General features: G+C 32.7%; 1 protein-coding gene and 1 long non-coding RNA gene across 2 annotated transcripts in view; one reads left to right on the forward strand and one right to left on the reverse strand.

The window, feature by feature from the left end:
- LOC111502228 (uncharacterized) overlaps window positions 1-22,620 on the reverse strand; it is a 372,461-nt gene that overhangs the window by 26,300 nt on the left and 323,541 nt on the right. Inside the window, 7 exon segments of the mRNA XM_074173777.1 lie at window positions 3,590-3,658; window positions 9,483-9,674; window positions 9,677-9,796; window positions 13,088-13,184; window positions 13,186-13,355; window positions 16,310-16,639; window positions 21,277-21,782. Of these exon segments, the coding sequence (XP_074029878.1) occupies window positions 3,590-3,658; window positions 9,483-9,674; window positions 9,677-9,796; window positions 13,088-13,184; window positions 13,186-13,355; window positions 16,310-16,639; window positions 21,277-21,782 (1,484 nt within the window).
- Window positions 3,027-22,620, forward strand: part of LOC141481724 (uncharacterized) — a 31,533-nt gene continuing 11,939 nt past the window's right edge. Inside the window, exon 1 of the long non-coding RNA XR_012465128.1 lies at window positions 3,027-3,159. This is a non-coding gene — a long non-coding RNA (uncharacterized lncRNA). The remainder of the gene's footprint in view (window positions 3,160-22,620) is intronic.

The following is a 22,620-nucleotide window of genomic DNA, read 5'->3' on the forward strand; positions in this document are numbered from 1 at the left end:
CAACGCTGGAGGTGATCGTTTTCGAAATATTCACAATTTTCTATATCGATGCATATTACTTTATAACCAAATTTGATTTCAATAATCTTTGTCACTCTCCGCTTGCAAACTAAGTTAATTAAATCGAGTAGGCTATGAAAGTTTGTTTATAAAAATAGAAGTTCGCTGTCACATTTTTAACTATTAATTGACAAATTCACAGTTCGGAGTTTATAAAGTGATTTTTTGGTACCATGCCCGACTTTACGAATGCTGAAATGGCTGATATGGTTTTTGCATACGGCTTGGCTGACGGAAATTCAAGCGAGGCCAGACGCATCTATCAGGAAAGGTATCCCCAACGCGTGACTCCTTGTGCAGCAACATTTGCGAATCTTTTCCGGCGACTTTCCGAATCTGAAAGCTTTGAAACAAATTCTGCAGTAGGAGGTCCATGGAATTGGAGGAGGCGGTTCTCGAAGAAATTAGTGAACATCCAGAGACAAGTACAAGAAAAATTTGTCAAACTTCAAATGTGAGTCACATGATAGTTTACAGAATTATAAAGGAACAGCAATTATATCCTTATCATATTCAGCGTGTCCAGGCACTTACGCTACGTGATTTGCTCAATGGCTTCAAAGAAAAGTCGAACAACATCCGCAAATTTTATCGAAAATCCTCTTCATAGATGAGGCTAATTTATCAAGAAATGGTATCATGAACTTCCATAACAACCACATCTAGGCGGAAGATAATCCACATGCGATAACGCAAACTCATTTCCAAGACAGATTCTCTTTTAATGTATGGGTAGGGTAGGCATAATTGAGGATTATTTAATTGGGCCTATTTTCTCCCCTTACGTTTGAATGGAGATGCTTACCTACATTTTTTGGAACACGAGCTTCCCCAACTTATGGAGGATGTTTCCATTGGTCTCCGAAATCACTATTGGTTCATGCACGATGGATCTCCTGCTCATTTTAGTGTGATAGCAAGAAATTTTTCAGACGTAGCATATCCCCAACGATGGATAGGAAGAGGAGGCACTGAGCATTGGCCCCCCGAGGTCACCGGACCTCAATCCCGTCGATTTTTTTCATTTGGGGACACCATAAATCACTAGTTTTTGCTAGCCCCATTGAAGACGAGGAAATGTTGAGGGATCGCATCCTAGCTTGCTGCGAAACGATAAGAAACACTCCGGGCATTTTTCAACGGGTGCGGAATTCTTTGATGAGGAGAGCACTTTGAATAGTTGTTGTAATAGTTGTTTCGTTCAATTTTTATATGTTTATTTCCCTAATGAATAACATAGTACATCTCCGATTTGTTTTTTTTACAAGCTCCGAAAGGTAGCACTTTCTAATTGAATAATTAAACCTGACAATTTTTTTAATTTTGATTGAATACGCAGTTCGATAATGCTCAGTTTAGAAGAAGTCTGTACGGTGGTATACTGCGTATAAAGTTTGATGAAAATAACTAAAATTGCAAAAAAACTTATGACAAAAGCCTACCATGTTATGAAAAATTTCAACAATCTGTATTTTGAAAACGAATCATTCTTCGTTAAACATTTTATAGGAAAAAGTTGTTTATTTTGACGAGATCCACCACATACTTAGTTTTTGTAATGTTCTCAGCAACTTCACTTAGCGGCCTAGGAGCTAAGTAATATGCATCGATATAGAAAATTGTAAATATCTCGAAAACGATAACCTCCAGCGTTGTTGAGGAGGTTTACCTTTTTTACTTGGAAAAGGTGTGGGAATTAGGGTTTTTCATGAAAAGTTTACTGTCAAAAAAGTTAGGGTAATTTGAAATAAATAATGACAACGTACGCAGCGCCCTCTAGATGTTACATGAAAATTAATACGAAATTATGATTTCCCACGTCAAAAAAAAACCGGGTACCGAATTTCGTGCAAATAACACTAAGTATATGGACACAAGTCCATATAGACTTTTTTTCTTAAAATTTTCTCAGGAATATATTGAATATTTTAACGTACTTATTTCACACCCTGTATAACAGTATATTTATAATGGTAGTAGATATGAGTTTTACAGAATTGTGAAGAAAAAAATCATCGTCAATTAGTTTATCCAGGAAACTCTGTGGTAGAAAGTAATCGCTACAATGAGGTTATGGCGTTCTTCTTGATTATTTGTGGTCAGTATCATGTGATAAAAACGTCTGTTGAACGTGTAGGAAGTTCGATAAAGTGCATCTTCATTTACCTGATGTTTTTTCCAAAGATATGGTATGAACACAATATTATAAATATTATAAATATTGTGTTCATATCAAATTTACACATATAAAGATTAAGTAACAGTAAAACAATAGGTCAAAAATAGACTTGCTTCTTTATGACGTTGTCCCCCTATATAAATTACGAGTTATTTTTCTATAAGCTACACTGAAGGTATAGATATTCCAATATCATCTATGAAATATCAAAGTTAATTGATTGTGCTTCGGTAATAACTACGTATCCATGCATTGCGCTCCAATTGATCATTCAATATAAGTCGAAGACTGTTACGAATTTCTTCATCAAACCTGGCCAGATATGTTTGGTGGTGCAGATTGGATAAAATTTCATGAATAAATGAGCGTTGGAATAGTCAAACAGTTCCTGAGAAGAGACGAGGAGAGGAGAGGAGAGGAGAGGAGAGGAGAGGAGAGGAGAGGAGAGGAGAGGAGAGGAGAGGAGAGGAGAGGAGAGGAGAGGAGAGGAAGGAGAGGAGAGGAGAGGAGAGGAGAGGAGAGGAGAGGAGAGGAGAGGAGAGGAGAGGAGGAAGGAGAGGAGAGGAGAGGAGAGGAGAGGAGAGGAGAGGAGAGGAGAGGAGAGGAGAGGAGAGGAGAGGAGAGGAGAGGAGAGGAGAGGAGAGGAGAGGAGAGGAGAGGAGAGGAGAGGAGAGGAGAGGAGAGGAGAGGAGAGGAGAGGAGAGGAGAGGAGAGGAGAGAGAGAGGAGAGGAGAGGAGAGGAGAGAGAGGAGAGGAGAGGAGAGGAGAGGAGAGGAGAGGAGAGGAAATGAGAGGAGAGGAGAGGAGAGGAGAGGAGAGGAGAGAAGTTCAAGCCCAATCTCCTTAGATTTTTGAATAACAGATGAGAGGGCATTGGAAAGTTCCGTATAATCTCCTCCGAAGGAACAGTCATCTAAATTGTAAGTACTCAACTCTATTTTTGAATTTTCAATTATATTGTGTATAGACAGGCAATGGATATTCTTGCTGTACTTCACGCTCTGATGGTGTAATATAGTGATTATTATTATCATCGTCAAGTGAAATTATAACTAGTCCGGACCATTAACAGATCTCTGTCGCCTTGCCCATGCGTTTGCGAATCATGTGTTCTTAGTAGACATGATAAACTAAGAAGGCATTTGTTACTTGTTCGTTCAAGATTTTTTTTTATAATGAGATGGTATAAATTACAAATTTCTGATTGTCAGAACTCAAATATCGCTGTAATTTGCTTGTAGTAAAACGGATGGGTGAAGTGAATGGCTTGGTTATGCTTAATTGTATGATTTTCTATTATCATATTTTACGTATTGAGCAAACACTCATTTGAAAAAATGCAACACTCACCGTTAGCGTTTTCGTGAATGGTCGGCGAGACGACATCCTTATCTTTCCTTGGCTCCTTGCCATTGTTTCCTGGAACAAAACAGGAAACTACAACTGGTGTAACCAAACCGCAATAATTGAATTACATTTAATGACAGGGATTATTCACAAATATTCATACTCTTTTGCAGTTCTAAATTTTTTTATTTCAATTATTTAAAATTTTAAACTGAAATATCAATAAACCCTCCTAAATGAAAACATTTTATTTGCAAGAAGATATTCTACTATTAAATATAGTCCAGAGTGTGAAAAATTATTGAAGCTTTTTGAAATGATCAAAAAAATATATAAATAATTCAGTTAACTAGTCAAGTGATCCAATAATTTTTATGAAAAATTGGTTGGGTAACAGGAACAATTAAAAAAAAAACATTGTTTCTTGCCGACGTTTCGAATTTAATTAAATTCTTCTTCGGGGCTTTGTAACAATGAATTTTCATAAATATACCTTTCACAAAACTTATACGATTATTATTTTTTTCAGTTTCACAAAGAAATAATGAGTTCTTAATTAATTGATTACTCACCAAAAAGTAGTTATTTCGTGTTGATAATATTACTATTTTAAAAACCATCAGACATATTAGATCCATATTAAAAAAAAATAAAAAACATTGCAACAACCAAATTTCCGAGACAACACCAACACAAAACAACATGAAACAAACGAATGGCTTTATCTGTGATTCTGATAAGGTGGTGTTTGTTTTTTTAATTAATGCTATTGAAAATTCATTGTTACAGAGCCCTGAAGAAGAATTTAATTAATTTCGAAACGTCGACAAGAAAACAATTGTTTTTTTTTAAGAAAAAAATGATCGTGTTACCCAACCACCCTTTTTTCAGATATATAATTAATAATAAAAATGTATTAACAAAATTTCACGCCAGACAGCCTTTAAAAACCAGTGACAAATTTATTACTAATGACTTTTTTACAGTTGAAATCATAACTGGTGGAATACAAGTTCTGAGAATCTGAGAGTCAAAAATTTTCATAACATTTCAATTTGAGAACTTTCATTTCAAATGTACTGTTTCTTTTTTCAAAGAAACCATTTGAACTTCAATGGTTTAAGTTCGCAATGATTAGGGGTAGTTGCAGAATAACAATATTTCGTTTTGTATTTCATCAGTTCGAACTTCCATTATCTAAGATGATATAAATTGCTATAAAATTGCCAAGGATGCTATCGTATAGCGAAACACGTGTCGCGGTTTTGTAAACTTTCAAGTGGAAATATCACATTAAAGTGTTTTTTTTTAATACGTCATATTCTTCAGGTGATTGAGTAGTTCATTAAGGCACTATTAGATCGGATCGAATCATGACGTCATCCTCTTTTCCCGTGAAAATTGAAAATATATGTCAGGTATGCCTGATTTAATGAAGTAAACTGTGCAGGTATGTGATATATTAAAAAATACTTTTCATAAATAGTATTGAAAATGGAACCACAAAAACTTTTGTAAGCAGGGGCTGAAATAAAGATTTTCAAAGCATTCATTTTTCTTTATGACTCAACATACAGGAATTGTGTATGATCTACGTTTACACGAGAGGAATACACAAAAATGCGTAAATCATAGATATGAGTCAGGTAAAAATGGTAAACGATTGAATCATTCAATAACTTCCCGATAAAATGATTTTGAAGTGCAGATAAAAGTAGGTACATATATTAGTTCTTGAGCATATTTTGAACATGATGATTTTTAACTGTTATTAAGAAATTTTGAATCGTATATGAGTCAGAGACAATATATTATTGTTAACAATTTTAAAAATTGGTGCTCATCTAGATTTTCCTCTTTCCAAAATCTCTAATATGGGTGTATGAAGAAAAAACTTTTTTGTATACTACGGATCTGCCCTGGCTTTGCACGGGTAGCAACGCCTTCCCGGCTTCGCACGGTTGCATCATCATATTTCGACCAATTTACACACATTTATGGAAGTTAAGTAGTATGGAGATGAAGTTGAGTAGAATTCATCTAGAATAGTTAATTTTTTTGAACACTTCTATATTCGAAAGTGTTTGGACATTCTACATTTCATTATTCAGATTCTACATAGTTTCTAAAATATTTGACATTCAATATAAAAAATTGCATTTGCAAGACATTTTTCATTTGAATATATTTCTTATTCCATATAATATTATTTGTTTCTATTACGAGAGTTCTAGGAAAAGGTTTATACTAAACGATCAATACAGGGTGTCCATAAAAATTATTGAATACTGATAATCAAAAGTTGGCTAAAAACATTTTTTAATGGAACTCATAACTATCTTTTTATCATTTTTGATTATTCAAAATGATCATTTACAGATATATTCCCTGTACCTAATATCCATGTTTTCATAGTAATATATGCATTCAATATTCCAGTTCCATGGCAAGAAGTAATTCACTAAATTAAATATAAGATGGCCGTGGAAAAAATCGTGTGAAGTACCATTCAGAACTGCCAAATTGCCTGCGGAATGAAATTTTACATATGAGGATTAGGTACTTTAATAGATTAACTTTTGATTGACAATATGACAATTGACGAGAACATGTGATGAATTTGCCTTCCAATATCCACACAAACAAAAACCACTACCGCCCATGCTAGATTTTCAGAAAGTCATTGAAAATGAGTTTCAGTTTTATGGTTGCAGGTTGCAGGTGGTGCATTTGTAAATCTTGAAGAAGTGAAACTAGTAACTAGTAGTTTTATTATTTCAGATATTAATTGAGACTGGGATCTGTCCTAAACAAGATCCATACAAAAAATGGGATAAGAAAATATAAAAAATTTACATTTTCGGAAAAGTGATCTCTATAGGCAAAGGTGATCTCTATACGCAAAGGTAATAAATTCCTCATGGCGTTTATAAAATTCGTTTTTTTATTTAAGAATTATTTATAATATCATACTGTATAAATTAGAATTATAGTTCGAGGTTAGATATTTATGTACCGTTGATGTTGATTGACTCCAGAGGAGTTAACTAATTTGTACAGCATCAGAAAATAAACTAATTTAACAAAAACTGTACAGGAATTTATCGTTCTCACGCGTAAGGCCACATTCGAGTAATGGCCATATTTTCTCGACTGTCGAATAATATACTCATATTTATACATTGTACTATATAGATAGGATAAAAATATATTCATTATTTTAATATATTTTATTAATCATTTTGACAATGATATCTTATTTTGGATAATAAAGTAAGGATAGTTTCTGATTGTTTTCTCGAATCCTGTTAATGATCCCATTTTAAAAACATGTGGATGTTTTTACCAATACCAGATCATTTTTCATTTTTTAAACAAATCTTGTATCACTCTGTAAAATTATCTTCTGAAATTACTATCAAAATCGGCATTAACTTATATCCAGTGAAAAATTAAAAATAGTGCAACTGGGTGTGATTCTGGGATTATATTACATTTTCCAAAGTTATTTATGACCGACAGTGCCATCTGCTGTTGCAAAAGTTCAATTCAGATATTTCATTGTTAAAATGTAATTTTTAACATTAACCTTTGTATACAGACTATTTTAACGGTCTGTGTTCTCATGCTTCTTAAAATGTGGATTAAAACGCGACATCTCTGAATGGGTATCTAAAGTTGTAAAAGAACTACAGAAAGCTTATTTACCATCTCGTGACATCTATTGGCGACTCTTTGAAGTTGGAAAGAATTTCTGAGGCTAAATTAAGTAATGAGTAATGATTAATTATAATTTCCAAGAACTTGGGAAAAAACTATGATGTTCTTTACAGAGAAAAGCTGAACCCACTTGATTACTCTTTTTTTCTTTCTTCTATTTACATTATGATAAGAACAAGCTAGATAAGTATAAGTTTACAAATAGCGATGAATATGTTACCAGTATTTCTTGTTGGTCTATTTTTTTATTTAAGCTGAATGTTACGAGTGTGGAGTAACAGTAAAGAGTTATTTCTGAATTGGAAAGTATTTTGTTTTCAAAAATTTGAATTACTGAACCCCTATTTTTGTTATGTACAAAATTAACACCTATTAGGTTGCCATATGTACTCATATAATCAATAGCACAATTGAAACGAGAAAAAATTTGATAGTTTTACTTTAATTTAATGCTAAAATTACGTATTCTTAGCTATTGAATAACCCTGTGTTATGGTGCAGTATATGGAAAATATTTCAAGAAAACCAGCTCTTTTATAAATAGTCAGTTTATTCAACGGTGTTTGAAGCACATTTTTAGTCAACCAATGGTGATATAATATGCTTCCAATAGACATTTTGTGAATTCCCTGTTTCAATTTGTGAAATTACGGTTGCAATATTGGAGCATTCTTTATAATTTTTCGATTTGTCAATAATATAATTCGTCTTCTGATAATGAAACTGAAATTGTTTCTAAAGTACCTAATTGGGAATTCTTAATATAGGACCTACATATTAGAGAAAACTGAAATTCAATCAATTATAATTTATTTATGGAAAATGTATATATTCTGATTGATGATAAATACAAAAATTATTTTCTTACCTTAATGATTTAATATTTGTGAAAATGCAGAATTATAAATTTTGCAAATTACTTTTTGGGCGAAAAGGCAGTTATAGAAAAACAAATAGTTACATTCATTTACAAAGTTATATTTTCAATTATCTTAACGAGAAAATACCTCCACAAAACACCCAATATTTGTGTAAATGGAGCACTTCATTTTTTTAAAAGTTATATTTTATTTAACGACTTTGTAACGACACTGCTTCCGATTTTCTCATGCTGGCCCTCTTTATCTTGGACACAGAGTATACAATTAAGTACTGTGTAACTTAAACTTGAATATCGATATTTTTTCCGATGAAAAAATGTCCTTCTAAATAAATCATTTTGTTATTGATATTTTCATATGAATTTTTTATTGCGGACTTAAAATTAAAAATTGGATGCCCAATAGAAAAAATATTTCAATATACAAACAATCAATTTAATTCATAAGCATTGAAAAATATTTCATTGTAAAAAGATACATCATCCGATATAGGATTTTGAAGACGTCGTATGTTAAATGTATATTTACTTATAGTTGAATTTATATTACTGGTATAAAAATTGAAGTTTTCCAGAAATATTATTAATAATGAGAATAATAAACAAAAAATTCGCAATTTTGAGGATTTAAAAAAATTCTGATATACTTAAGAAAAAAACAAACATTTCAGGATCCATAATAAGAGAATCTGAAGTTTGAATTGGAAAAATTGTGATGAATCGGTTCATGAGTTTCTTTTTTCCATGGATGGTTTTGATGGCCCTTTGTAAGTAAACGTTTTCAGACTTATTCCTTTGTTCGCCCTTGATGTCACAAGATCGACTGATAATAAGACCTTTTGTTTAACATAAATGTGTTCGCTCTTTTATTGTTTTATTGTTATTGTTATTCGAATGTACTTGACAAATTTGAAAAAAATACTTTGCAGATGTTTTTTAAAAATGTACGAAGTAGTCAGTCTTAGTTTGAGTAGCAGTTTGTAGTAAATTATGGGAATAAGGGATTATTTGAGGTCTACGGTGATTGTTCATAACTATTTATTTGTGCCTTAGCAAGATGTAATTCACAGGCATAACCAAATTGGTGTGCATATTAATATTATTTTTTATTGATTTTTGGTGGACATCTACAATATGGTTTATGTCACATATGCCAACCTGGATATCAAATATGCCAATGTTATTTCTCACCACCGTCCCCCTTTTTTTAGGTACCCCAGAGTCTTGAAAAATACTCTACTTTACAATCCCCACTATAATAACCCCATAATTATAATTAAAAACCTAGAAACCAACCTTTTTTAATCAGCAAACTTGTCACTCTTCTCAATGCGTCTCTAGGTGACCTATGGAAAAACTTAGGGGTGAGGTTCGGGGGTAATGTTAACGGTTTCCTATTCGACGAGGTCTCCCACGGATTGTGTCCCGTTGCCGTCCGATCCAAATGTTCGATGGAGGCCGGCCTTCGATGCCTCTGCTTGGGGTACAGCCTCGTCCTGGGCCTCCCGCAAGTCGAAGAAGCTCTGCTCCGACAATGGCTTGTTCGAGACCCGTTTGGGAGAGACCGCGACGGTAGCCCGAGGAAGTTGTGCCAATGGTGTTGAGGCTACCTAGAATATATCGAGTGTCTAATCAGTAAGGGGGGAAACATTGCTGCTGAAAATACCAGATTCAATCGGTGACATGGTAGACATTTGACAAACCTCATGGTTGATATAATTTTGGCAAATGAAGAAACATCAAGTTTTACATTTAGATACTTGAGTCGAATTTTCCTACTACAGTAAATATATTTAATAGTTACCATGTAGCCACAAATCAATGATTAAGTCTACATTTTGTCGACTTATTGTGAAATTGTTAACATAATATCTGAGATATTGCTGGGGTTGATCAGACATGTGTTCTTGTTCTTTTTTTGCCATCAATATAGTCGTACAGAATCTGCACTAAAATATGTCATGATGATTCTGCTCCTCTTCAAGTATCAGTCAAAGACTATCGTGGAAACTCACAGTCAAAACCTTGTGTTGTAGCTTGGTTTGAAATATTTTTAATATTCTCTTCTCTTTTTTTCTCTCAAATCTGTCACAACTTTTTTAGGCAATGGTAGTCCTAACCTATTCATCAAGGACCATTCAAACTATGGGCAGGTTTTCAAAATCGACTTTTTGTGCATTGGTGAACATAGATTGACGTCTCATCCTTCATGAATTCATCGATTACTTCATCCAGATGACGACAACGCTTTTGTATATCTATCAATGTAACCAATCATAACCAGTAATAATTAAATAATTACACAACAATTACAAAAAAGGACACGAAAATATCACGAAAATAGAAGACAATAACTGAAATCAGTGATCCACTAGAAATATCAAATCTTTGTTCTTGAAACCTACTGACGAAGGGGAATTGAGAAGTATAATGTGACTGTAAAAGATTGCAAAGCAGTGTACACCAGATCGATTACGATGAAAAACCGGTGGATTGTCATGAATAGCCTACCACCTCGTTGTGAATGACTTGAGATTATCATCGCAGGAGCTTACAATTCAAAGACAATATCAGCCTGATCTTTTATTTGTTTTGGTTATGTCATTTTCATGATTTGTTAAACAGGGATATGAAATTATTTTTGGTGAACTTTCCAAAGTGAAAGTCATTGAGATTTCTATTACATGAAAAACACTGTTGCTAATTCCAAAACAAGCACTTTTCCTGAAGAAAAAAACTGCAAAACTCTTATAGACGCGCGTTTCACTAACCAAGTGGAAGTCTTCAGGATATGAAGCAAACTAATCTCCCCTAAACAGAATATTCTTCAGTTTCTTTTGAAATAATTCAATGTATTTAGTAAACCTTATTTTTAGGTAATGTAAGTGTGTATGTATTTTGCATATTATAATCTTTGTTTTTATTGAGAGCATTAAACAAATTTTATCTACTTTTTGGATTTAAAAATCTTTTCTCTGTTAAGTCAACTGTGATATCTCAACAGTACGATTTTTTATTCATCTGTAATCACAATTCATGGAATACATCAGTCATAGCCATGACCTGAGTTATATACCTTTCACTACTCTCAACAATTGATATATTTCATCTGTGGCTTTTCTTAAAACTCTTGTTATTCATTATCTCTAGTTATTTTTGAAATATATATTAATGATTTACTTCGTTCATAACTGTGACACAAAACAAATACCTATTAAAAACAGCAGGCTCATTCTGTTAAGAAGCTACAAAAGTGGATGTAGCTTCAATCGTCTATAACATAGGTTCTATGCCTGTGTTTTCACATCTACAAATATTATTTAGTCCAAATAACAGCTTTTATCAAGTGAACAACAATATCATAATAAACCCACAGAATATTTTATAACATACAGTACGAGCTACATTCGCACATCGAATTTCCATAGATGCTATCGAGGGTGTATGATATAAATCAAAACTGAAACAATTCGTGGACATAACACTTCAAAAAAGTGACAATCCGTGGATACGTTTTTCTGGCTATTGGCCTCATCAGCGCGGTGCAAAGATGGGCAACACTTGTTTGCCGAAAATAGGAAACAACACCTACGGCCAATAGCCAGAAACACATGTCCGGGGTTTGCCCCTTTTTTGAAGTGTTGTGTCCACGAATTGTTTCAGTTTTGATTTATATCATACACACTCGATAGCATCTATATCTTTGTTTATATCCTGGACCCGGATGTCATGCAGGTAGCTATAGCTGCCTACGTGATCAAGTTAAATGTAGCCTGGGAATTCTAGGTCTTCTAACTGAAACCACAAATGTACGGTTGGCTCCTGTTGTTGATTCCGTACGTATGTGTTGTTTCCTCTTTCGGCAAACAAGTGTTGCCCATATTTACACTTGGCTGATAAGGCCAATAGCCAGAAACACGTGTCCGCAGTTTGCCCCTTTTTTGTAGAAACATTACAGCTGCATTAGTTTTTATGGCTGCAATAGGCTGATTGATCACATAGCAATTCTTTTGAAACTCGTGGCAACACAGGCTATAAAATATATTTTGAATTTTCGTCGTTTTGTGACTCAGTCTTTTCTATATCAGGACCGAAGCCCTTTTGTGTATAAAAATATCCACTATATTTACTTCATATATCTCGACGCTGATGTTAAAAGCCCTATCCGCCTAATGGCAGAGTATATTACTGGAGTTTTTTCCCAACACCAAATCGTTCCGCTTTGAAGATGATCACTTGGTGATCAAAACACGTGTCGAGGTGTTGAAAATAACGATTTGGTGTTGGGAAAAACTCCAGTAATATTCATTACTACACCAAAGGTTCCAAACTGCATCATAAGTAATGGCAGAGTATTGCAAGAACCTTATTTCAACGTTTAGTAAGGTTTATGGAACACTATGTCAATGACGTAATAAGCACTGTCTAACCATAGTTTGTATATATTTTGTCAAAATATATTTTAAAGATTCTCTTTGGTACTTTTATCTATTAGACTAAATATTTATGATATTTCTCTGACAACAAGTATGGAATTATTAAAACCAATGAACAATCTGATTTATGATGACATACCTAATAATATTTGCCCTAGAATTGTGATAAACAAAAATCATATTCTAAAATGCAATATTTTTAAACAAAAAACTGTACTAGAAAAAAACAATAGAAAAAAAGTTATTAGTACCTTTTAAAGATTGAAACCGGTTGCAGCAATGAGAACTCTTTAAGTTAAGGCCTACATACAAGAATATGTATTGGTAAAAATAGTTGGTTTGAAAAACACATGAATTTCTTAACCTCAACTTAAGATGGTAGATACGCAAATTTTCAGTAGTGAAACAAGCAAATTTTCAGTAGTGAAACAAACAAGTTTTAGCTTAAAATAGCTTGATACTTACCTATTGTGTTACTTTGTCTTGGTGCAGTCTGATTTCCACCAGGCACGTCAGGCGCTCTCCTATGTGGAGTTCTTGGAATATCACAACCTCTGGCAAAAAATTGGAGTTTCGGGCAGACTACACGAAGTCTGCAAATGATGCTCCTCCTGGGGGCTCTGCGACGCCCTTTTTTGATATGGTCGTCGCTTGTCCTGGATATCTGTGGGAAGCGTTCGACGTTCGGGGGGAATGTTTCTGTTCGAAGATGTGAAAAAATTACTTCTTCTACCTGAAAAATGAAAAATGGGATTGACTTAATCTTAAATTTACTTGAGAAGAAAAAGTTTTATATTTAATTCCTTCATTTTTTATTTGCATCCCTTTGTATATATTGACTTTTTCATTCTTTCCTGCCAAGTTTATTTTAATGAATGGAAAGGAAACTTTTTTCTGAGCAATAATTTCTCTGAAATGGCCTTTTCATAAATATAACATCTATATATCAAAGTATATAAATTCAATTTTTATATGTACAAATTAATAAGACAAAAATCTGACAATTTCATTAGATGTAACACTTTATTGTTAGATTTTTATTGGACAGTGAAAATATATAATATATATTATATTACGTAATTATAATAAATAATATATTATAATAAATTATATATAAAAATATAAGTTATGGATTATCATCAAGTTTCAAGATACAATTTTTTCAAAAAATTGTATCATTTCAAATTCTTCACTGAGGAGCAGAAGATTTTCAAAAATTGTCGATTGAAAGAAAAATGAAAATTAAAATCTTTTAAGGCTTCTACACCTTTTTTTTATACCCCCCAATGAAACTCCTGCCAGATATGTGTTTGACGACTTGTTTATTTGTTTGTAATTCATAATAACTTTAATGAAAAAATAAAATAACTAATTGTCTAATTACCACTAGTTGATTTTATTCATACGGCCGGATTCGGATTTCACGGCATTTCCCCAGTTTTATACTTGATAATGGGGTCAAACCCGAAACCGGTCGTATGAATAAAGTCAACTAGTGGTAATTAGACAAAAGTGTTTTTATTCATTTCATTAAAGTGACTTCTGCCAGACATACAGAGCAAAGTGTATGTGAAAGAATAAGTAATAAGATGTATTTTATAAAAGTGTTTGGGGTATCTGTGTGTTTTTTGCAGGAAACAAGTACTTATGATACTGAAATTAGGTAATATTTTTAGGGCAAATACCATCAAATGATTAAATCCAGTGATACGATTAAATTGCAAATTCAGCTGCGAGGAAATGTCTTTTCCGCTGGTGATAATGGTAGAATCATAGACTTTGGGTGTATCAATTTTCTTTTAGTTGTAATTGGTCATATTTATTTCTTTATTTGAATCATCCTCACAGATATATCAGACAAGTGATAACAGATAAAGGTAAAACTACAACCTCCTAGTCACTCATCATAACACTACAGTAAACTAAATTAAAAATTATCAACAATTACAGTCAACAGTTAAAAATCTGGGATTTCAACAATACATGAAGTTGTTTTGCACTAATATTGAAAAAAATTCGGACTCAATCTTTGATTGAGCATATACCTAACATTTTTCATCGTTCTATTGAGAAGAGAACTTGAAGAACATTGGTCGTTAAAGAATGTAGAGTTGACTTGTAATCTTACACTAATCTTTGGAACATAAAATACATGAACGAATATAGTTTAGTAGATAACAGTTTCTGAACTTGTTATTATAACTTATACAATGAATAAATATAATCTGTCTATCTTTTCATTTACTCAGTCTTTCCATGTCAAAAGTATTCAGTAAAGTTTTATTTGATATATATTAAAAATTTTCGTATATAAAAATCTTGATAATCTCTTATGAACCTTTTCAATGAGATCAGAACCTCAATCATTATTAGGATTCCATATCCCAAATCAAGAACCTTGAACACATTTGCAGTGACAAGCTGACAGTGTTAGGTCAAACTGAAATTTTATTGAAAACTAACGAAGCATATGTCATAACTGAACACTTGTCAATATTCATTTTCGTATTATTCTTAGAGCCATTCAACAACTTCTTTAAAAAAAATTCTGTTTAAGACACTCACAAATAACAAACCTGTGGAAAACCTTCCAGACTTGATAGAATATCCTACAGGTTTGTTATTTGTGAAGAAGAAAAAACAAAGGACCTAAAATACAACCCTGAGGGACGTCTTATCTGTCAAATCAAGAATTCCCTACTTTGACTCATGTATCCTTTGCCCCAAGAAAGATTTCATAAATGTATGTGCTTCTTCTGTGAAACTGAAGTTCTCAACAGGGATTGGTAGGAGATTTTTACGATGTACTTCATTAAAAATATAGATAACATTTAGTTGCTTTTTATTCAATATTGAATTGTATGTAAGCTTAGAAAAAATGTACAGATTCGTTACTGTGGATCTGTCCTGAAAAAAAAACATGTGGAAGTGCTAAATTTAGTTTAAAAATAGTTACATATGTCATTCGTTATATAGTACAACTTCAAAAATTTTGGCCAAGATATTTATATTTACTACTGGGTGGTAGTTTCCCCTTCTGAAAATGATTCATATACTCCAATCAAGTGCTTCCAAATATGAAATATTTGTGAGTTTCAATGTGTGCATATGCTCAAAATATATGTCTCGATGAACATTCTTAAATGCGCTAAGGAACCATTTGGCAGATTTCTTTAGCATGAAACGATTTGAATTATAATTCCTCCTTTGAATTATATTGTTATATTCCAAAATATAGTGTGATCTTTTAAAATAATGAATTTTCATTTCGAGTTATTTTCACATACCTATTATCTTGTTAATATGCTTCAAATCATATCTGAATGGTTGTGTGACCTTTACTACTTATGGTGATTTCTGGAGCATTTATCAAATCATTGTTGAATTTATCACGTCAAAATATTATTAGATGGCACTTTCTTACAGTCGCCATTACTAATTCTCAGAAAAGGATTTGCTTGGGAATATTATTGTAAATATTTATGAATCCTTGGTGTTGAAAGGTTTCTATATTTTAATATTTTGTACTTTAATATTTCAAATTTCCCCTTTGTTCTGTTTCATACCACATAATTCATCATAAGTTACATTCCTTATTATAAGAAAACATTTAAACAAAAACTCTATGTTGAAAAAACAGTACATAATTATATAACACAGAATTTTTCATCCGTTTTCCAAACTCACCTCTATTATAATTAACATCCATCGATCTCGTCTTAAGACTATTCGAAATGGGTTCTCGATGTGGAGGCACTACAGGTTGTTCATTACTGATTGGCAGTGTGTCGGCTCTTGTTTTCATGACCGGATGGAGGATCTCCGTATACTCGTCCTCGTCTTCTTCGACAGGCGAGGGTGGCAACGGAGGAAAGTCATGCTGCAACACCTCCACCCGAACGGGAAAGTCCGCAGACGTGGAGGTCGGTAAAGGTCGAGGTTCGCGATGGGCGATGAGCATCTCTTTGGCACTTTCTGATTTTTGGATGCCATTTCGCTTGGGAAACGGATTACCAGCTGAAAAAATAGTACACCATTTAAATAATAAAAGCTGATAATAGCTAAAACATTAGAAAACTAATAACATACACAAACAAAATATGATTTATTGAATGAAGCATATGATACAATACTAACACCGAACATATTCCAGGATTTTTACGAAGGAAGAACGTAACAATCACTCCAAAGTAAAAAATATAAAACATGTTTAACTGCATTGCTTTGGTGCTAGGAACTGCACGTTGAAAAGTACGATGTTTGATGGGAGATGTTTAAAATTTAAATAAATCAGTGTGACACTAACAAAGGAATTTGGCAGATTACATCTTAAAGATAAATCAAACAAAGTTCATTATTTGAAGAAATGAAAAACAAATATTGAACAAAATATTAATTTCAGAGACGATTGGGAAAATATTTGGAAAAATGATAAGAAATCGTTTAACAGCTACCTCTGCTACATAATTTTCCATCATCTCTTATGAGGGCTTTGAAAATAGTGTAACATTCCTGTCGTGAAGTCTCAGTTAATAACCACAAGAAAAGGAGCATAATAATTATCCAAAACGTGTTCTGACCAAGTACTTGTAGGGAGAAAAAAAACCAGATCCAAAAAACGTCATGAGAAACAGATGATATGACTACATTCATCTTGATAGCTTTGATCTACTCAAACAGGTGTACACTTTGATGAATTTCTCAGATGGAAAACTCATCGTGGAACAGTGGTATCAAAAATGAATTCCATGTGTTATCCTCTCAGAAGCTTCATCATATTCTAGACCAAAAACAGCTGATTATGCTGTATCATACTCAAGTCCAATTCCGTCTTCGGTATGGTATTACTTTTTGGGGAGCATCCTCCTTATGCAAAGATGTTTTTGTCGCCCACAAGATTATTGTTAAATGAATAGCAGGAGTTAAAAGAAATACAAACTGTAAAAGCCTTTTTAAAAATTTGAAAATGCTAACATTGCCATGCCTGTATATATTCGAATTAGGTGTTTTCAAATATGATAACGTAACTGTTTCATAAGAAATGGAAGTTGATTCTATCAATACTATATGTAAGACAGACTCAGGTTATTCAATTTGCTACCGCTTGAACTGAAAAACTCTTGTACTATCCACAGCTTCTAAATTATACTTAAGTCTCTCCTACTAGAGAAAAACTATTACTCTCTTCAGGAAGTGATTGAATAACAAAATAAAAATTTCAATGAATGTGTTACCTACTCTTAGTATATAGTGTACTTATTTCAGTTTTATTTTCAAGGACTTTAATAACTAATCCTACACAATGTACCTTTTTACCCTAAGTTACCGCTGGTCTGGCCCTATCTTCTAAGCCCCGATACATTCGGAGGGCGCGCCAGCATTATCAACCAACGACCACTTCCCACAACGTCGGGTTTAAAAATCTGTTTAAAATCTGTTTTTCCGTTAACCAGCTGTCGCACCCCTACGAACGACAACCCTCAAAAGTCGAAACTTGTGCGAGCTAAGGATTAACGGGGTCTTACCTTTTAACGTGTGATTCCTAACACGGGTAAGTCGGGTAAGTGATCATTATTATTATTAATATATACCTTTCACTTTTTCTCAAAAAATCTGATTCTGATTGAGCGTTAGTAGAAATCTCAGAGTAATAATATGACATAGAGTTGCCATGTCTATACCAATACAATACATGTGTTTTGAACCGGGTATCGTATTAATCTTTTCTGTACAACTTATTGGCGAGGGGGGTGGCGGGTAATGAAGGGTTATGTAGAGTTTGTTTAGTTGATAATCGGTGGGATATTATATATTTATAAAATAAATCATTTCAGGTGAAGATGTATTCTGTTTAAATAATTCTTACAGGAAATCTGACTTATTATTAATGATTATGGAAATGAGGCCAGTTTTTCTACCACCTACTAATTCATAACAGTGATTAATGCTAATTTTAAAAGTAATGAACTTTGCTTCATATAATCAGATGAAGAAATTTGTGATTTATTCTCAAATTTGATGAACAAGCGGTTCGGTTTGTGAGGTCTGATATAAAGAATTTTCGATTAGAAATCATGAATATTTATAATTACAATTGAAGTTTGATATTATTATGTGATTTCATTCAAAATTGGTATATAGGGGTCTTTGTGGACCGACATTATGTTTTTTTTTCAATAATTCATGCTGACGAATTCTATAATTACGAAAAATCATTAATGTAAATTAAAAAAACTGTATTCAAAAATGAAAAATATGTTTTTCATATGTGTGCCTAAGTCATATTCATTCTGTGATCAACAGATTAAAAAGCTTTCTGCTCAATGTTCAGTTTGTATCCTAAATAGTTATTCTTGTGCAACCGGTGTCAAATCTGTTATTGCTTACTCAACAACTAACTTACATCATACAAAGAATATGATTTCCTAGTTTTTCTTTCTTTGCACGAGGCTCTTGCGTTGCATACAGATAATATTCAATAAGAAATGACGGTTGTCATTGTTTTAACCATTTTTTGGTTAGGATATGTCAAATAATGTAATAATATAAACCTAGTTTCAAAAACTTTTAGAATAAGATAAAAAAAAAGATTATTAAAAACATCAAAAATATCCCCTTTCATAATGTCCGTCCACAAAGACCCCTAGATACCAATTTTGAATGAAATTATGATTTCTAATCGAAATATTCTTTATATCGGACCTCACAAACCGTACCGCTTGTTTATCAAATCTGAGAATAAATCAGAAATTTCTTCATCTGATTTTATGAAGCAAAGTTCATTACTTTTGAAATTGACATTTATCATTGTTATGAATTAGTTCATATGAAATAATTTAATTTTAACCCAGTAAACCTCGCGCTTTATTATAAAGCCATACATAAATAAAAATCTAGTAGATGGCAGAAAAACTGGCCTCATTTCCATAATGATTATTAATTTGAACAGATAACATTTTCACCTGGAATAATTTATTTATTAAGTATATATTATCCCTCCGATTATCAACTAACCCAACTGCAACTGTTTTATGGTCCAACTAACTTCCCGTAAACAAACTAAGTTATGCTGCCTTCAATGTAAGGATGGAAAAGGCCTCTCTATTTTTTTTTTGTTACTCTGAGGTAGAAATAGTTTGCATCCAATTTTCGAGAAGATTGGAACTGTCAGCATAAACAAAGACTTCCACTTTTGAAAGAGTCATTGATGAGAAGTAAAATATTTCTACTTCTTTCTCAGTAGCCAGTGGCAGATTTTTGCAAATAATTCACTTTCAGATAAAAATTTCAGGAATGCTTCTTATAACTGTTATGAAGCCCAGTGGAGGTCAGATGCGTCCCAATAGGTAGGAAGGGCAACTCTGACTCAGCTGACGATTTTTATTATTTGAAGTATTGCATAAAATATCATCTGACAGGTTTTCAGCTGAAAAAAAATCGCTGAAAATATTTTCTTTTCAGACATGTTCGTACAAGCAGCTGACATTTAATCTACCACCCGAGTACTAACTGTTTTTTCTCCGTTTCTATATTGTGTTAACTCTTTTTTTTTTGGGAAAGAAAGTTTTTGGTTTTCTACTACTCCATCTGTATCAGATGGAGTAGTAGAAAGCCAAAAACTTTCTTTCCCAAAAATTAATCACTCCTAAAAATATAATCCCTTCAATTCAAAGTGTTAACTCTATATGACACATTTTTTAATCAGAAATGAACCAACTAGAAACATTATTTTTGAATGCTTTATGTGCGAGAGGCAGCCCCCAGATAATGTCCAACACTCTTCATAACACAATTGGGTAAAGTATCCCTTGATTGAGTATCCCAGAGATTGAAATGCATGTATGTATACTCAAGTTTATCTATACTATTATAATATGAATTAATCAGGTATAACTTTAATTGATGTATATTTATTTTACACTTAGTTTTATATTTTATCTTTCGTGACTGTCTCTTTTGTAATTCCACAAACAAGTATGTTTGATACTTTTGTGGATATTATTATGTTTATTCATTTTTATACACAACTCTTATATTATTGTATGGATTTATTTTATCACGAATAAACGTCATTATTATTATTATTATTATCAGCTGAGAATTAGATGACTGATAAAAATTTGTCACTGATTCCAGAGAAATTCATGAGGTGTAATGAATATTAGACAAATTATTAACGTTATATTCATGATTTGAGAGATTGGTGCAATTAGATTCTTCTACGTTGAAATCTAAAACTGGAACTTTTGGCATAGAATGAATTTGATAGAAAAATTGCCCTCACACTCCCAACTGTATACTATACTGTTTTGTTCAGTGTATTCCATCTCTTAATAATGTCAACCTGGTTGGTGAATCGCGCATCGAGAAAAGTGTTGCAGTTCTGGTATGTGGGAAAAGTGTTTCTATTGGAGTCTAGAAGGTTATCATGAACCAATATTTCCAAAATGACACGTTAATTTATCCACTGTAATCCTAAATGATTAATCTTCTTTCCCGTGTTTTTGATGCAGGAACTTTTTTGACAGCTGACTTTTACCTAACAATTTATTTGCTACTTTATTGTTTTTTTAGAAACTTGAATGTAACTTCGACTATCAGTCGTTGCTGAGTAGTAACAGTATGTAGATTTTTAAATGACCGATCACCCTTACCTTCCATCAAAAGTTGCCTATAATATTCCTCTGACTTCTGTATCTCATTGTGACTACTCGACTTCTGCAAATCATTTTTATGTCTCATTTCACGAGTAGGTTTGGACGGAGCTTTCCTCTTGTCCTTATTCAGATTTTCCACGCCGTTCAACACAAACTGTTCATTTTGTACAACCTCAATATCTCGCCTCTCCAACAGCTCACTGATGCTCTGTTCGATTTTTCTCAATGGTGAAATCTCAGCACTAGGCTGCGAACTCTCAACTTCTTCTTCTTCTTCTACTGTTACATCCAACTCACGTCTAGGAGTGAACTCGTCGGCGTCCAAGCTAGGGAGAGATACTACTCGTACTATGGGAGATGTGGCTGGATTCAAATCTGCAGTACACTCCTCCTTCGGAGAGTCCAAGTTTTGGATTATTCCCTCGCGCATTAAAGATTTTATGTTATCGAAGGTAGTGCTATGCTTTTTCATGTCGTTACAGTGTTTGCTTGGAGTACTTGACCTGAAACATATAGTGAAAAACATAAACTATATATAATTTTATCTGAATATAGATATATGGATAATTTGAATGAATATTAGAAGAGAACCGTTGAATTATAAATTGACAAGAATATATAATTTTTCGTCTACCTTCTGAGCAGTTGTTTACATTCCTTCTCCAGCAGTAGCTCTCCACATGCTCCAAACAGTCTAAACTATTGTTTTCTACTTTATATTTGTTGAAAATGTTTGTTTTGTTGTCTTGTATATAAGTAATCAACAACCTTTAGACAGGATATATTCTGGTACAATTATATGAAAATATAAACAGTTAAATTGATGGATGTAGCCGTTACTATGTGGTAGGAGATCATAATAAAAAGAGAAATGAAAATTTCTATGTTTTTCACCACTTTTATTTGTAACTAACGTTACTGCAGTTTCGTCCTATATGGACATTCTCAAACAAACTTATACAATAAACTTTTATTACTGCAGTTTCGTCCCATATGGACATTCTCAAACTTATACAATAAAAGTTTACTGTATAAGTTTGTTTGAGAATGTCCATATAAGATGGAACTGCAGTAACATTAGTTACAAATAAAAGTGGTAAAAAACATAGAAATTTTCATTTCTCTCTTCAATATAAACTGTTATTTATGACCTCCATTAGAGTAGGAAAGTTTCTTTGATGTTTTTAGAAAATATATTGACTGGTGCAATTTATACAATTTATACAATTTTTTCAGTGTGAACTTCATAGCTTCATTATATTCTTTATGATATATTTCTCATGTATATTAATAATGAAATGAAGTTCTAGTATTATTCAATAAGCTAACAAAGACATCTTA

This window comes from Leptinotarsa decemlineata, unplaced genomic scaffold (assembly GCF_025532065.1).
Source record: "Leptinotarsa decemlineata unplaced genomic scaffold, Ldec_3_MD MMD2_tig00000505_RagTag_RagTag, whole genome shotgun sequence".
NCBI lineage: Eukaryota > Metazoa > Arthropoda > Insecta > Coleoptera > Chrysomelidae > Leptinotarsa > Leptinotarsa decemlineata.